At 45.0% G+C, this 17,199-nt stretch overlaps 1 protein-coding gene across 1 annotated transcript; it reads left to right on the top strand.

Annotated features, from left to right (window-relative positions):
- Window positions 1-9,870: 9,870 nt before the first annotated feature.
- On the top strand, window positions 9,871-15,146 carry LOC134297084 (uncharacterized). Its single transcript, XM_062973749.1, has 2 exons — window positions 9,871-11,638; window positions 14,867-15,146. Exons 1-2 carry the CDS (start codon window positions 10,091-10,093, stop codon window positions 14,906-14,908), a joined length of 1,590 nt encoding a protein of 529 aa, XP_062829819.1. The 5' UTR covers window positions 9,871-10,090; the 3' UTR covers window positions 14,909-15,146.
- Window positions 15,147-17,199: the final 2,053 nt, after the last annotated feature.

Genomic DNA, 17,199 nt, shown 5'->3' with positions numbered 1-17,199 from the left:
TATAACATGATGTTTTGGTGCTTAATTTGAAAAATCATAACCTAATTTGATGTTTAATAGGCTTTTCCTTAATCCCTCCTTATTATCCAACATATTTGCTTATCCAATGTTCTGCCAGCACGTTTATGTTGGATAAGTGAGACTCTACTGTACAACGATAAAACAAGATAAAATACATTCTGAACAAAAACAAGCATCATCAACATTAAAATTACACAGATTTAACCACCATTTTAGACAGCAATGTAATAATAAATAAAACCGCCAAACAAGAACAATATAGCTATTTAAAACAGCGAAAGACTGAGCAGTGGTGCGAGGAGTGCATAATTAAAATCTGATGAGGTAGATAATAAAGTGCTATAATAAAGTGCTATTGGAACAAACTTGGCTCACAGAACTCCCATGGCCAACAGAAAATACTGGAAGGGTTTGGTGGGCATTGACCTTGAGTTTTGGAGTTGTAGTTCACCTACATTCAGAGAGCACTGTGGACTCCAACAATGATGGATCCAGACCAAACTTGGCATGAATTCTCAATATGCCCAATAGACCATGACATTTGGGAGAATTCGGAGGTGTGATAAACGAAGAGAATAATTACCAAATAAGGGCGAGAAAAACATCAAATACTAAAATAATCAAATACTGAGGAGTGTTCTTGTGATCAGTTAATTGAAGGCACACTGGAAGAGCCAGCTTTTTAAATCTTTCTTAAAGGCTGCCAGGGTGGGTGGTTGCCTGATCCAGAGCCTAGGGGCCACCACGGAGAAGGCCCTCTCCCTCGTCCCCACAAGCCGCACTTGCGACGGAGGCGGGAGCGAGAGGAGGGCCTCCTTGAAGATTGAAGAGATCGGACTAAGGGGAATTGAATGGATGAAACTTTTGTCATCATCACTGTATCGGAAAAGCAGTGCATATTTTGTTCTTGCTGGTCCTGCAACTGTTCAGAACATAGTAACTGGATAGGGTTTCTTAAACTTTTCCACTTAGGATCCTTTTTTGGCCCAAGCAATTTTAAGTGGATGATTAATGATTTCAGCTACCACAAAACCACTGGGAGCGAGGCCCAGCGTGCCAAGCTCCAAAGACCAAATGAGGCATGAGTGGGTTGCCTCACGGGTGTACGTGGGGAAGAAGGAATGTGTTTGGGGCCCAAGTTAATGGGTGTTAATGATGGTAGTTTTCCCAGTCTGGGTGAAGACAACGGTCCATGTTGATAAAATAGTGGGTGGCAATAGTGTTAGCCAGCCTGAATGGGTTCCAAGGAGAAGCACAGAGGCAAGACGTTAGGCTACCTCTGTGACCTTTGGTGTGGCTCCGTTAGGGGATTATGCCTACTGCCTGAAGGGGAGATGGGATTTTCCTATGCCCCCCACCCTGCTCCAATTACTGTACGAGAGCTTGTGAAGTATGTATGTCCAGGCTAAAAGTCATCTGTGGAGGTTAGTTCAAATTAGTTTGTTGGGTGAAAGGTCACCTTGGATTTGGTTATCAAGACCTTTCCATAATCACAGATTTTGAAGTCCTCTTTGGGGTCCTGGGGTTTCAATGACATGGATATGTAGATATATGGAATAGGTACGAAAAACTAAACATATACTCATAACAAATCACCATTTGCAGGGCTTGCTAAACAGATTGGTTTTCCTTTTTATGAATTATAGCTAAATCATTTTCTGCAGAATCCAAATTTTTCAGGATCCCAACACTGAGCTAAGGGCATTCCCTTATCTCAATGTTGGGGTTCTGAAAAATTTGGGCTGTGAACGCACATTTTAAGAAGCAGGGTCTAGAATAATAAAAGGTAGTCACCCTCATTTCAGCAGCCACTTCTCTCGTATCATTTCTGCCTCTTATCCCTGATTTATTGGTCTTGCAGGCCAGGTGTTCTGGTTCTTATTGAGTTTTCAGGTTGTGTTTCATGTTCCAGAAATTCCTGCTTGACTAGAGTAGGATCTTCCTCTGGTCTGTGCCCCTGCCTCACCTTTCTACTTGGCTCCCCTCTTTGTAAACAGGGCACTCTTGATAGGATAGTAGTGCCTAAGCTATAAATAGGCCAAGCCAATTAAGACACAACTAGTTGCTACAAGAGGCACGAATTAACAAGTGCTGTTTCTGTCTCACACGCACTTTTGCTTGCAACACAAATACAACAACACAGTGGTCAAGGTCCCAGGTCAGGGAGAGACAAGTAGAACTATACCAAGTCTTCTCTTCTACTCCTCAAACCCACCACTGGTGGTAGAGAGGAACATCTAGTTATGTTCCTGTATCTTGATGCACAGAAACAGCCACCCTCTGAGAGCATGCAGTGGTCTCAGAGGATGACATTATTGCAGTGGATCCAGATATAGGACCATCACTGGATGTTCTTCTGTTGATGATCTTCTCCCAAATGTCACCAACACTAAATGTTTGGAAAGCTCTTCTCTACACCATTTGAAGCCCCCTTCTCTTCCTCATGGACACTCTATGCCTCATAGAGAGCAGGTAGAAGCATCTGGCTACATCCCCAAAGACAAACACTATATGATTATATCAGTGCTGAAACCTCCAAAGTGTCCTAGAAAATCTTGGCACTACTCTAATCATTTCATGTTTGAGTACAGGGCCATGGCCAGGTGCATCTGCTCCAACTTGCTCCCTACTAAGACTAGATTGACCATGTGTGTAGGTGCTTCAGAGGCTATATGGTATGTTCAAGGGATGATAAGCATCCTAGACAAATATTGGCCCAACACTGGGACTCCTCCGCACTGACCATTTGATGCAGTTTGATGCTAACATTAACCTGTAGCAGCCAGAAAACAAACTTACACAAAGGTGCATAATTTAAAACTGCATTTAATGGTTTCAGTGTAGAGGGGGCCCGAGGCATCTCAGATTGCAGCCAATGCGTGATATGAAGGACATATGATGAGCAGCCAATGAAGGACAGGGCAGCTGCAATAAATCACTACTGACCGAGAGGTCATGAGTTCAAAGACCAGGTCGGGTTAAGCTCCCGACCATTAAATAGCCCAGCTTGCTGTTGACCTATGCAGCCCCGAAAGACAGTTGCATCTGTCAAGTAGGGAAATTTAGGTACGCTTTATGTGGGAGGCTAATTTAACTAATTTACAACATCATAAAACTGCCAGCAAAACACGAGGAAGGAATGAGGAAGTACAGCCACTAGTGGACAGTGAAGCAACAGCTCCCCCTGTGGCCGGAATCATGAAGCTGGAAAAAAAATGTGAAATACCTCTGTGTCTGTCTATATATGTTGTTTGTTGGCATTGAATGTTTGCCATATATGTGTTCATTGTAATCCGCCCTGAGTCCCCTTCGGGGTGAGAAGGGTGGAATATAAATACTGTAAATAAATAAATAAATAAATAAATAATGATGTGATGATGTTATGCTATTATGCAGGACCCAGGTCAGCATCAAGGATTGACATGATTCGGCACCTCCTAAGCACTAGACCTTTGCAGGTGGTGCCACAGGATGCCTCCTGCCTTTCCTTCTAGTCCTCATCACTGTAGCCACCTCTTTATGCACCCACCATCTGGCACAGAAAAGTTAAACTAGAGCTGGCTCTACCATTATATATTGTAAACCAATTGACTCCAAGCAACAGGTGCTAAGATGCAACAATGGGAGCCCTTCTCAACTCCTTCTGAGACGCAGCAGAATCTTTTTCGAGTGTTGGAAGACCTGAACTTTCTGAACCAGCACAATGTGCCCAGATGTGATGGATTGCTATAATCTGTCACCAATTACGAGATAAATTTCAACTCCCAGTCTAGTTACCTTTTTTGTACATGGAATGGAATACAAGTAGCAAAGTGTGTTGGTATAGCCCTGGCTGTAATTACATTAGCTTTTTGAGAAGCACCTTCCAGAACTTAATAATACGCTTGATTCAGTTTTGTTGAAGTGCACAGCTATATCAGTCATGCTCTAAAAAAAATAAACCTACACTGAAAACAGATGCAGAGTGATAATCTGAAAACAAGAGTGGAGCCGCAGCCAACTTGCTGCAAGAGAAATTGAATATATTGTACTTGGTTTTAGCGGGGGGGGGGGGGGGGGTTGCAATTGCAATCTAAAAACAGTAAGAGTACCAAGTTCTGTTAGCAAGCTAAGTGGGAAATGAGAGCTTCTCCCGTTCCCCTCACCAATGATGGTGAGATTAGAATTTTGTCAGGTTTTGATATTTTAGCAGCAAGGTATATGACCGGTATGGAATTCACATATTGTAGAGATAGCAAGCTATTTAACCTCATTTTAATAGTAGTAGTAGTAGTAGTAGTAGTAGTAGTAATAATAATAATAATGATGATGCGGTTTTCCGGCATTGTATATTTCTGCCGCTTCTGTGACTGTTCCTTTGTATTTTGATTTCGTAGCCCACTTGTCGATGGATGTCCAGAATCAGCAGCATTCACCGTGGTCCTTTTTATCCTGGGCGACGACCGAGCCAGTATAGACTTGGTTTTGGTTTGATTCTCCATAATGCTAATGGGTTAGGTGCTCTTAGTGCTACTCCTCAGCTGAGGCCTCTCTGGCTTGGTTGGATCTGCCGGTAGTTACACTACCACCAGCACAGCTCTCAATCATCATTGGTTAAGCCCCCCCACCACAACAAGGTGGCACCTATGGGGGGTGACAAAATCAAGCAATACCTGATCAGAAAGTACTGGCTGAACACCAGAAAAATTGAAGAAGCTTTGGAGATCGTGAAAGAACAAATTACAGCAACAGTCAGAAAAATGGAAAGATATGAAGCCAGAATTATCCAGTACAGACAAAATCAATGGTTTCAATCGGACCAAAGGTGGTTCTAATTGCTGCTTCCAGGGATGCACATATAAGCACTGGACCCAAATCATTGCAGCAATTGTGATACCCCCATCCCTTGAGGTAAAATTTGAAAGAGAAATTGCACAGCTATGATACTGCTTTAGATAATTCATCTGTTCAAGCTAGAAGGTGTCCAGAGGAAGGCAACTGAAATTATCAAAGGTCTGGAGACCAGGCCCGATGAGTAGCATTTTAAAGAGCCTGCAGAAGAGAGGGGTGAGAGGAGGCATGATAACCATGTAAAAATATGTGAAAGGAAGTCCTAAGGAAGAGGGAGCAGACCTTGTTTCTTGCTGCCCTGGACACTCAATGGAGACATTGAGAAATAAGATTCCAACTGAACATTAGGAAGAACTTCCTGACTTGTAAGAGCTGTTCAGCAGTGGAACTCTCTGCCTCAGAGTGTGGTGGAAACTCCTTCCTTGGAAGCTTTTCAATAGAGACTAGATGGCCATCTGCCATGCTTTTCCTGCATGGCAGGGGGTTGGACTCGATGGCCCATGTGCTCTCTTCCAGCTCTATGATTCTATGTTTCATGCATCCAGAATTTCAGAGCATAAGTTATTATTAGCATCTGTTACGCATTCTTTTAACTGGAGATACCAAGAATTAAACCCAGCACATTTTGCATTCAAAGAATGTGGTCTATTACTGAGTTGTCGCCTCCATGCCATCCTCACCCATACTGGTAACTAAATATTCTCACATGACATCCTACAGTTATTCTAGCTTGGCGGTCTTATAGCTGTTGAATTCTTTTTATGGTGCAGTATTCAATATTCCAGGACTCTTGTAGTTATCTTTTTTTTTTAAAGCAAATTTCTTATCCCAAGAAGACAAGTTTGCAAATTATATTGGCAATAGTCAGGAGCTAAGTGCAGCCTGAGACTCCTTTCTGTTCACTGTTGGTTATCAACAATACACTGATCTGCTCCGTGCAGGATATTTCAGAGTATAAGAAAAAAAAGTCTATTAAAATCTGAGAAGTAGACAAGTAAGATTGACCAAGATTTCAGGACCCAACATAGCTCTGTCCCATGTAGGATTATGTGGTGAAATACAGGAGAGGGTTCCTGTATCTTTAACACAGAGCTTTCCAAGAATTTCATGTTGGTGACACATTTTTAGACATGCTTCATTACATGGGACAGTAATTCAGTTTTATTAGCAAACCAGATGTTAAAACAACCCCTTATAAGAAATATTGTATGTGTGTGTATGTATGTGTGTGTCTGTGTGTGTGTGTGTATAGAGAGAGAGAGAGAGAGCGATACAGAGACACAGCATGGAGATACAGCATAGCTCATGAAAACCTTTTCATTTCTATTTTTTTTTTAAATATATGATACATTGATTATTTCACAGAGACTCAGAGGTCTCTTGTTACATTTGTATGATTCACCTACACACTGCAGTTGACACACTAACATGTTGCAACACACAGTTGGGAAAGCTCTGCTTTAAGAGATTTATAGAAGAGGGGATTTCAGCATGTTTTGTCAGCATTGCTATTAAAATTAACAGAGCACTGTCTTGTATTTCACCCAGCCATTAAAGGTGGAAGAACCCTATCTTATATTTCACCCAGTAACGCCTGCTGAAATGGCCTTTTATATACAACCATTCAAGGTATTGGAACCTTGTCCTGTATTTCATGTGGCAGCTCTGTCCCCATAACAACAACACACAATGCAATGTGTTGTGGAAAGATGGCCAAAACAAAGTCTGATCACACATATTGGTGTCCGTCCCCTCACTCATGGAATGATGAAAACGTAGAGTTGGAAGGAACCTCATGAGACATTGATTCCAACACTCTAGGATTTTTAGTTAGAGCATCGCCAGCAGGTAGTTCCCAGGCTCTTTTAAAAGACATACAGAGAAGAAGACCCACCATCCCTCTTGTCAATTGATTCCATTACTAAACTGCTCTTTTAGTCAAGAAGTTCCTTCTGACTTTATCAAAACATCAGGACTCTGAATTTAACCTCAAAATCTGTGGTCCCATAAGCACCACCAATCAAACCCACAATGACCTTTTCCCCAATTTCAGGCAACTTCTGGATGAACTTGCCACAAGTTGCAGATATGCACCCTACATACACCTCAGGGCATGGTATAGCATTTAGTTGAGGAATAACCCTAATCCCTTCACGATGCCCTGGGAGACACATAATGTACATAGTAGCATTTTATATTCTCCTTTTTTAAAGCTTGGAATGCACATCCAGGTTGCGTGAAAGGCAACTCTTCCTGTGCTGGCTGTATGCCCTGAAAGCAAAGGCAGAAATGAATGCATATTTCTTGGCAAGCAAACAATATCTGCCAGACTCCAGGATCACAGTACTCACTGCACAAAGTCTTGCAGCTCAAGTTGATGAACTACAATCTAGCTTTCTTGACACTTTCTTGATGTTCCCTCCATTGTCAGGAGAGCTTATCTTCCGGCTGCCACTTTGCTTCCCTTGAAAAAAGATAGTTGCCGTCATGTGAAAGAATAGGATGCGCACACACGCCTCGGCACCTTGGCCAGGCTTATCTAGAAAACCAAGCTATTATTAGGCAGTCATTTCCATACAAGGCATTCTCAGGACAGTAAAGCATGACCCATTTCTTAACCATCTTCTTGACAGGCTTAAAGGGGTTGAACAATTATGTAGAAATGAATAATGAGAGCAAATTTCCTTTAATGGATGAAGAAAGCCTATAATTCATGCTAGTTGTATCATATGAATACAATGATGTTTTAACTGATTATGTATTGTGGTCGGATGTATTTGTATGAATTTTATATGTTGCATGCTGCTTTGAATCCCACCCATGGGAGAAACGTGGGATAGAAATGAAATAATAATAATAATAATAATAATAATAATAATAATAATAATAATAATAATAATATCTCAGCCAACATTAGGAAACAATAAACATTGACAAAATTATGATCTGTCAATTGCAAAAGGCCACCTTACTGGGATCTGCGCCCATCATCTGAAAATACATCACACAGTCCTAAACGCTTGGGAAGTGTTCAACTTGTGATTTTGTGATAAGAAATCCAGCATATCTGTCTTGTTTGCTGTGTCATACTATGTCATTGTGAGAATAATAATAGCCTGAGAGAAAGAGCAGTTTTGGAGAAATCATAATAATGCATTGCTACCTCTGTTTTCCCCAAAATAAGATAGTCTTATATTAATTTTTGCTCCAAAAGATGCTTTAGAGCTTGTTTTCAGAGGCAGTCTTATTTTTCAAAATTGACTATATCTAGGGCTTATTTGTGAAATAGATGTTTTCCTGAATATTACTTCTTTAACAGATTAGGAACCAGAAGCAGAAATAATATGGGGAAAATAGGGAAAGGTTCCTGCATACAGCTTAAAGTCAGACACCATATCCACAAGTCTTGTATCTAACTTCAAACCCCACTCCCCAAACTAAACAGAAGAACTACAGCCTTACAAATGTCATTGAATCACAACTCTCATCAGTTCTAGTTATGATGTGGAATACAGGAATTGTAATCCAGCATCTGGAGGGCCACATAAAATGACATGGCAGGCTGAGACAGGGCCCTATCACACAACATGGTTATAGTACTATCATTCCACTTTCCTGGCCATGGCAACATCATATAGAATGCTGGGATTTACGATTCAGAGATTGACACTTAGGATTCTTACTAAGTTACAAACCCAAGAATTCCACAGGATGCAGCCACAGCAGTTGAAGTGGAAAAATAGTGCTATCATAATGTAATGTAATAGGGCCCTATGATATATTTATGTAAAAGCATCTCATCTGGAGAAGGATAAAGTTCTCAACCCCAACTTCAAGGTTTTCAAAACAATTTAAAATATTTGAAAATGGATGTAGAAAATGCAAGTTCTAAAGATGGTAAACATGACAACCCAAGCATCAACATTCTGCTGCTAACATTTAGCTTCAGTCGTAGGATTCTGGAAGTCGTTCCAAAAGCTGCAGGCAGCAAAGGATATTGAGAAGTTTTTTTTCAAAGCTGCCTTCCATGATCTTAGAAACAGGAACACATAGCAACTGGAAACTGATACCAAGAGTGTGACTAAGTGCCAAAGGGGTGAAGGAAAGGCCAACAGCAGTGAAGTGATTGGCAAGGAGAGCTGGGTTAACTCTACCATAGGCAGGGCAAGGGCTTTCCATTGCAAGGCAGGCAGGCAACCTGGACTGTTGCCTTTCATGAGTCCCAATTGCACAACTCCATGTGCATCCAGTCTGCTTCCTCTCCACGATTCTTCCATTTCTTGCTCTTGATGGACAAAAGCTATTAATAGCTCTCAATCCTGCATAATTTCTGCCATCTACATTGATGCAATGGGTGTTTTGCCTATATGACAGCATCAAAGTAACATTAGGGGCTTCATTCTCTTCCTCACCATTGCTATTCCCAAGCTGCCTGTTTCTATTCATTTTATATTTTACTGCTATATTTACTTTTCCCCCTTCAAGGCTTATATTGTGAAATTGCTCTGAAATAAAAATGAAAAAATTACAGAACTGTTTTTTTTATCATGTCAGAAGTGAATCAAGTTGTTTCTGGTTTGAGAGAATTGGCTGTCTACAAAGACATTCCCCAGGGGACGCCCGGATGTGTTACCATCCTGCTGGGAGGCTTCTCTCATGTCCCCACATGGGAAGCTAGTAGGCTTGAGCGATCCATGAAAAAATTGATTCTAAACTCGTTTCAAAAGCAGGGGGCGCCAGCGTTTCGTTTCTGATGTCATTTCCGAATTTTGCCCCCCAAAAAAATTCGAAATTAACGAAAATTCATTATTTTCTAAATTAATTCGTTAATGGCATGCGCAATTCCCAAAAACAGCACAGAGGGAGAGGACTTTACAGGACTCTCCCACCCTCATTTTTTGAGTGATCTTCTTCAAACTTGGTACAGTGGTAGAACACATTTAACACTGATAGCTCACCAAAATTTGGAACGTTTCCCTTATCCTCTGATTTTTGGCGAATTTTCATAGCTTTTATAATAAACTGTCAGAACCCTGCTACTAGAGCCTGGATGTGGCTCTGAGTTTCAGGGTCACTGACATTGATAAGACACCTGCGTCCCAGGACTCGGAGGAGAAACGGCTGATGGACTTGGCGGGGAATTTGCGCGGGGTTTTACTGAGCGGGAAGAGACTGTTCAAATGAGGGGGAGGGTATATAAAGGAGGGTTGGCCGGAGCCTCCCATTCTTGGCTTTTCTGATGTTCATGTTTCCTACAGTAAAAGTTCCTGGTGATACCACAGAGAGTCTCGTGTGTTCATTCAGGAGCGGCTGTGGTGAGCTGACACTAAGCCAAGAATACGGACACCATCCCGCTGTAGCGGTGAGATGTAACATGCAAGTGGAGGATGAAGAGCTCTTGGGCGCCGGAGGAGGAAGGTCGGAAAGGGCCACTCCCGAGACGGACGCTGAGTTCCACCAGCTGGCGGCCCTGGCGTCATCCACCGCTTATGCCCAGCCAAATGGGGTAACCCAGAGGCGCGGAGTGGTGCGGGGAGATAGCACCGGAGGAGAGGAAGGTTCACCTTCCCCAGGCCCGCAAAAGATGGTGTTTCTGGAGGAGAGGATGTCGGCGATGGAGACCACCCTGGCAGTGATGTCGAGGGCGATGGAGCGCCTGGCGGTTTTGGCGGAGCCGGAGCGAGGAAGGGAACTCCGGGCTAGCTCAATGTGGGACGTGAGCATGGGAAGCAGCCAGGGCTTTGCAGACCTCCCAGCACCGAAGGGAAGGGAAATGCGAAAGGAGCCCGGTGCCCGGCCCAAGATCCAAACGAGCCTGACGCGGGTGGAGGAGAGTGACGACGAAGGGGAAAAGCCTCCGAGAATCCCGGCTACGCTCCCAACTGAGACCCTGGTGCCCCTGGCGAATGCCGGGCGTGGCACAGGACAAAGGGAAGCAGCAGCGGGGCCCACTGGCCCGCAAGGGGGCTTGCGACGGGCGGAGAATTGGGGATTGCCACCACAGGGACCCCTACCGAGACGAGAGGAACTAAGGATCGAGTTTGGGGGAGAGTCCTCTGAACTGGATTTTTTCCTGACCACGGTGAGGGGCTATATGGAGGACAATGCCCACACTTTTAGAACGGAATCCAGCCGGGTACGGGCCATTGGTGCAGTGTTGAAGAGGGGAGCGGCCAGCTGGTACGTTCAACTACACGCGCGGCGCGACCCATGTCTGGGGTCACTCCGACGCTTTATGGGGGCCCTGGAGACCCGTTTCCGAGATCCACTGGAGCAGATCCGGGCGAGGGAGGAGTTGAAGACCGTCTCCCAGGGGCAGAGGTCGGTATCTGAGTATGCGGAGGAGTTCCAATGCCTCGCTGAAAAGGTGCCGGAATGGTCTGCAGTGACAAAGATAGAACTCTTCAAAGAGGGGCTCAGGCGGGAGATCCTCTCCTGGGCGGTGCATCGTGATGAGCCTGACACACTGCGCGGATGGATTCAGCTGGCGGGGCGCATCGAGACATCGCTGGCCCAGGCGAGGAGGCACCGAGGAGGGCTACAGCAGCGGCCGCAGATGAAAGAGGGGAGCCGGAAGGAGGGATCAACCCCAGCCGGGAGGAGAACGGAGCCGACAGGGAACGTGAGCACCAGCAGGAGGGGCTGCTTCGTGTGCGGCCGTTTGGGCCACAGGGCTGCCGAGTGCTGGCAGAGAAAAGGGGAAGGCGGAGGCCCGCCCAAACCAAGAGCCGTGGCAGGGAAACGCGCCGAGGAAGAACCACCGATGAGGCACCACTCGGGGGGGTTGGTAAGTCAGGACAAAGCCATGATAGTGGTCCCCATTCAGCTGGAAAGTGGCAGCAAACAAGCAACCTGCAAAGCATTTGTGGATTGTGGATGTTCCAGGAACATCATCTCCCCTGAATTAGCCGAGGGATTGGGATGCGAAAGAACGAACCTAGAATCCCCAATAGCTTTTTCGCAGTTGGACGGATCCACAGCATCGGGATCATTAGCTAAGTACAGTGCCGAAGATGTAAAGTGTAAGATAGGGAGTTGGGAAGGAAAGGTGTCATTTGTGATATCACAAATAGCCAGCTATAATGTTATACTAGGCATGCCATGGCTGGGGCAGGCCAACCCGCAAATCAACTGGGAGGATAAGAGCATGATCTTCAGGATGAAGTTGGAAGGAGGGAGCCAGGAAGTGGAAAGGGAGCCGGGGAAAAGGGGGGAGGAAGACTCTATCAGGATAGCAGAACTGGCAGATAAATTACCCCCAGAGTATCGGGATTTTGTGGACGTATTTGATGAGAAGGAAGCAGACAGTTTCCCACCGAAGCGGAGAGTTGAAGTGAAGATAGAGCTAGTCCCAGGAGCAGAGCTTCCTAAGGCAAAAATATACCCAATGTCGGCTAGGGAAAAGGAGGAACTGAGAAAATACATTGATAAAAACCTAGCGAGGGGTTTCATAGAGCATTCAAATTCCCCTCTAGGGGCGCCTGTGTTGTTCAGGCGCAAAAAGGACCAAACGCTGAGGCTCTGCATTGACTACAGGGGCCTGAATGCAATCAGTTCTGGAAATAAATACCCCCTACCTTTAGTGAAGGACTTGATCGCCCAGTTATCGGAGGGACAGATATTCACTAAATTGGACTTAATTGAAGCGTACCATAAATTGCAGATTAAACCAGAGGACAGGTGGAAGACGGCCTTCTCCTGTGCATTCGGATTATTCAATTATCGTGTGCTCCCTTTCGGTTTGTGCGGCGGAGGCGCCGCGTTCATGCAATTAATCAACGAAGTGTTGCATCCATTGTTGTACAAGGGAGTCTTTGTTTTTTTAGATGACATATTGTTAGTATCTCAGACTAAGGAGCAACACATAGAACTAGTCAGGGAAGTCCTGCAAAAGTTGAGAGAAGCAAAACTGTATGCGAAGCTTGCCAAGTGCGAGTTCAATAAAGACCAGATAGACTTTCTGGGGTATAGGATTTCCTCCCAGGGAGTGGCGATGGACCCTGCGAAGGTAGAAGACGTGAGGGGGTGGGAAGCCCCCAAAACACGGAAGCAGCTGCAATCCTTCCTAGGGTTCGCAAACTTCTATAGAACATTTATCAAGGACTTTGCGCGCCTCACTTTGCCATTAACGGATTTGTTAAAGACTAAAGGTAGGGGAGAAACAGCCAAAGTGAAGGCCCCAGGGGCCAAACTGACCTGGACAATAGAATGCCAGGAAGCTTTCGAAGCCCTTAAAAAGCGTTTTACTGAGGAGCCTGTCCTACAGCACCCTGATATGTCTAAAGCCTTTGTATTACATTGCGATGCGTCAGACCGGGCATATGGGGCAGTTCTGCTACAGAAAGACGAGGGGGGGAACCTGAAGCCATGTGGCTATCTGTCAAAAAAGTTTAGCGATACAGAAAAAAACTGGCCGATTTGGGAGAGAGAAGCCTTAGCGATTCTAAAAGCACTAGAGTGCTGGAGACACTTTCTGGAAGGAAGTGGAACACCGTTTGAGGTGTGGACTGACCATAGAAATTTACAGTATCTAAGATCCCCTCGTAAACTATCAGCGAAGCAAATTAGATGGGCCCAATATTTCAGCCGTTTTGATTTCAGACTCAGATTCTTCCAGGGGAAACATAATATACTCGCTGACGCTCTCTCTCGGATGCCTCAGCACGGGGGAGGAATTCAGGAATCTGAAGGGAGTATTTTTCTTGATAAGCAATGGGGCCTGGCAGTACTAACTCGAGCACAAGCGGCCAAAGAAAACAAACGTACTGCCATTTCCACGGGGGGAGGAGAAATATGGGAGGAAGAGTTGAAGCGAGCGTATGGAATGGACAAATGGTTACAAACAAACAAAGAAAAGGGAGAATTGTGTGGGGATTTGGTGTTTGTAAATAAGAAATTGTATATTCCTGAATGTTTAAGACGAGAAATGTTAAGGAAGTACCATGATAACAAGGGTGCGGGTCATCTAGGCCCCACCAGGACTATTAAACTGTTGGCCAAACAATGCTGGTGGCCCGGAATGAGGAAAGACGCCAGGGGATACGTCACGCAGTGTGAATTATGTGCAGAGGGAAAAACACCACCGGGGAAGCCCCAGGGGCTATTGCAGAAGGTGGTGGAGCCCATGAGGCCATGGGAATGCGTAGCCATGGATTTTGTAGGCGAACTACCCCCCAGCAGAGGCCACAGATACATTTGGACAATATTGGACCTATTCTCAAAACAGGCACACTTTGTGGCTCTGCCAAAACTCCCTTCAGCTGAAAAACTTGCTGATTTGTATGTGAAGCATGTATATCGCCTACATGGGTGTCCCGACAAGATAATTAGTGACCGGGGAGTCCAATTTACTGCAAAATTTTGGGGAAAATTCTTACAGCTGTTAGGAGCAGAAAGGAACCTGAGCTCGGCCTTTCATCCCGCGACCAACGGGGGGGTCGAACGTACCCAACAGACACTGTGCCAATTCTTAAGGATGTACACCAATTATAGACAGGATGATTGGGCGGACCTTCTTCCGTTTGCTGAGATGGCTTTTAACGGGGCCGTACATTCGGCCACAGGTCGTGCCCCATTCGAAATAGTATACGGACAGGAGGTGGCACCTTTCCCCAGGCTACCCGAGTGGAAGGAAGGGGAGGGCCAGACCGACGAGGAATGGCCGGCCAAAATCAAGCAAGGGTGGCAAACCGTGGTAGAGGCATTGCGGGAAACACAAAAGAAGTACAAGCTCTTTGCGGATCGTAGGCGCCGAGAGGGGGACAAATTGGGCGAAGGAGATCTGGTTTGGCTGAGCACAAAAAACCTGAAATTGGGGTTCCCATCCAAGAAATTGGCTCCACGCTATATAGGGCCATTCAGGGTAGCAAAAAGAATAAACGAAGTGACCTATGAGCTGAGGCTACCAAAGGACCTAGGAAAGGTACACCCGGTATTCCATTGCAGCCTGTTAAAAAAGTATAAAGGAACTCTGGACAGCGGAGAACAATAGTTGTGTTTAATCTTTTCCTTCCAGGACGAAGGGGAGGAGGACGCCATGTCAGAACCCTGCTACTAGAGCCTGGATGTGGCTCTGAGTTTCAGGGTCACTGACATTGATAAGACACCTGCGTCCCAGGACTCGGAGGAGAAACGGCTGATGGACTTGGCGGGGAATTTGCGCGGGGTTTTACTGAGCGGGAAGAGACTGTTCAAATGAGGGGGAGGGTATATAAAGGAGGGTTGGCCGGAGCCTCCCATTCTTGGCTTTTCTGATGTTCATGTTTCCTACAGTAAAAGTTCCTGGTGATACCACAGAGAGTCTCGTGTGTTCATTCAGGAGCGGCTGTGGTGAGCTGACAATAAACCATTTTTTAATAATTGCAGAAATCTGTTCCTGGTTTGAAAGTCTTATTTCCTGTTAAATTGGGTTGTCTTTACTGTGAAAGTCATTGTTCTACTTCAGAAACTTTGTTTTTGTGGCTGAAACTTTGTTAAATTGGTGTGTGTGTGATATATACTGTGTATATATATATAGTCCCTGCATATGTGTGTGTGTGTGTGTGTGTGTATATAGGTAAAGGTAAAGGTATCCCTTGACGTTAAGTTCAGTCATGTCTGACTCTGGGGGTTGGTGCTCATCTCCATTTCTAAGCCCAAGAGCTAGTGTTGTCCATAGACACCTCCAAGGTCATGTGGCCGGCATGACTACATGGAGTGCCATTACCTTCCCACCAGAGCGGTACCTATTGATCTACTCACATTGGCATGTTTTCAAGCTGCTAGGTTGGCAGAAGCTGGAGCTAACAGCGGGCACTCACTCTGCTCCCGGGATTTGAACCTGGGACCTTTCGGTCTGCAAGTGCAGCAGCTCAGTGCTTTAACACACTTCGCCATCGGGGCTCATGTATATATAATATACATATACATACACACAATGTGGAGAATATGTGGAAAGGTAGATAGATAAGTTGGGAGCCACAGCGAAGGCACCTTCCTGGGAGCAAGGTCTAATAATAATAATAATAATAATAATAATAATAATAATAATAATAATAAAAAAAAATCCCTTACAATATCCAAGATGGCTCACTGCTACAGAATCTTGGGAGGTTTAGTTTGATATGGTACCATTATTGGCAGAGAAAGCTAAGCTGTAGGAGTTGAAATCCAATCATTTATCCTCCCTATAGAATCAATTTTATATGCATTTTTAGCTACAGAAAAGCTAAAATCAGGACAGTAAAAGAACAACACCCAGAAAATGGGAATTCCAGACAGGAAACAATCAGGGCCAGCTAATACCTCCCAACAAAGGATTCCCCCAGGTAGGAAGCAGCCAGGCTTTGAAGCTGCAAGGCTATTCAATGCTAATCAAGGTGACCAATTGCAACATTCACACTTGCCTCCCACAGACAAGAGTTCTTTCTCCCACCCTGGACCTTCCACAGATATATAAACCCCACTTGCCTAGCTTCGCACAGACGTCAAAACCTCTGAGTATCAGGCCTGAGCTGAGGCGAGGCGGCGGCGGCCATTTCCCCCCTCCGTCTTCCTCCTCCTCTTCGGCCTCCTTCCCCCTCGCCCCCTCCCATTGGCTGAGCCCGTGACGCCCCTTTTGCTGAGGGGCAAAAGGAAAGGGCCTGAATGGTGGGATTTTGGGTGATTTGCAAAAGCTTTTTTTTCCTAACGAAAAAAACGACGACATAACGAAAAACGGCCTCTCGCGATTCGAAACTGCGATATCCAGACGTGTGGACAATCAAGGCCGTATATTGCTTCAAAACAAACGAAAGTAACAAATTAATAACGGGTAACGGGGAAAACGAATTATTTGAGCAAGCCTAGAAGCTAGGGCTGACAGGCGGGAGCTCACATGGTCTCATGGATTCAAAACGCCAACCTTCAGGTCAGCAGTTCAGCTGGCACAAGGGTTTAACTCATTGTGCCACCACAGTGTAGGAAGTCAAAATTATGCAGAAGTATAATCACAGGACCACGAATTGCCAAGGCATGTGAAAGGGATCTAGGAGTCCTACCAGACCACATGCTGAACATGAGACAACAATGTGATGCGACAGCTGTAAAAACCAGTGTGATTCTAGGAGTTTAAGCAGAGGCTAAATGGCCATCTGTCGGGGTGTTCCTGCATGACAGGGTTGGATTGCATGGCCCTTGGGGTCTTTTCCAACTCTATGATTCTATGATTTTAGGTGAGATATCAAAGGTATGTATCTGCTTTCAATGATAGTACAACTGTGCCTGGATTGAGGTTCGTGTGATAAATTCTCGAGGTAGCCACCTCCATGGGCAAATTTTGGATGTCCTAAAGGAGCAGAAAACTGTCCATTATTTTGCTGTTTTTGTGCT

Source organism: Anolis carolinensis, chromosome 2 (genome assembly GCF_035594765.1).
Source record: "Anolis carolinensis isolate JA03-04 chromosome 2, rAnoCar3.1.pri, whole genome shotgun sequence".
Taxonomy (NCBI): domain Eukaryota; kingdom Metazoa; phylum Chordata; class Lepidosauria; order Squamata; family Dactyloidae; genus Anolis; species Anolis carolinensis.
This window is presented reverse-complemented; position numbering and strand designations above follow the sequence as displayed.

Excerpts from the sequence above, each read along its gene's own strand:
- LOC134297084 (XM_062973749.1), top strand. The coding sequence starts at position 10,091 with ATGTTCATGTTTCCTACAGTAAAAGTTCCTGGTGATACCACAGAGAGT. Across the intron at positions 11,639-14,866 it reads GGCACCACTCGGGGGGGTTG|GACGAAGGGGAGGAGGACGC; the intron begins GTAAGTCAGGAC and ends TTTTCCTTCCAG.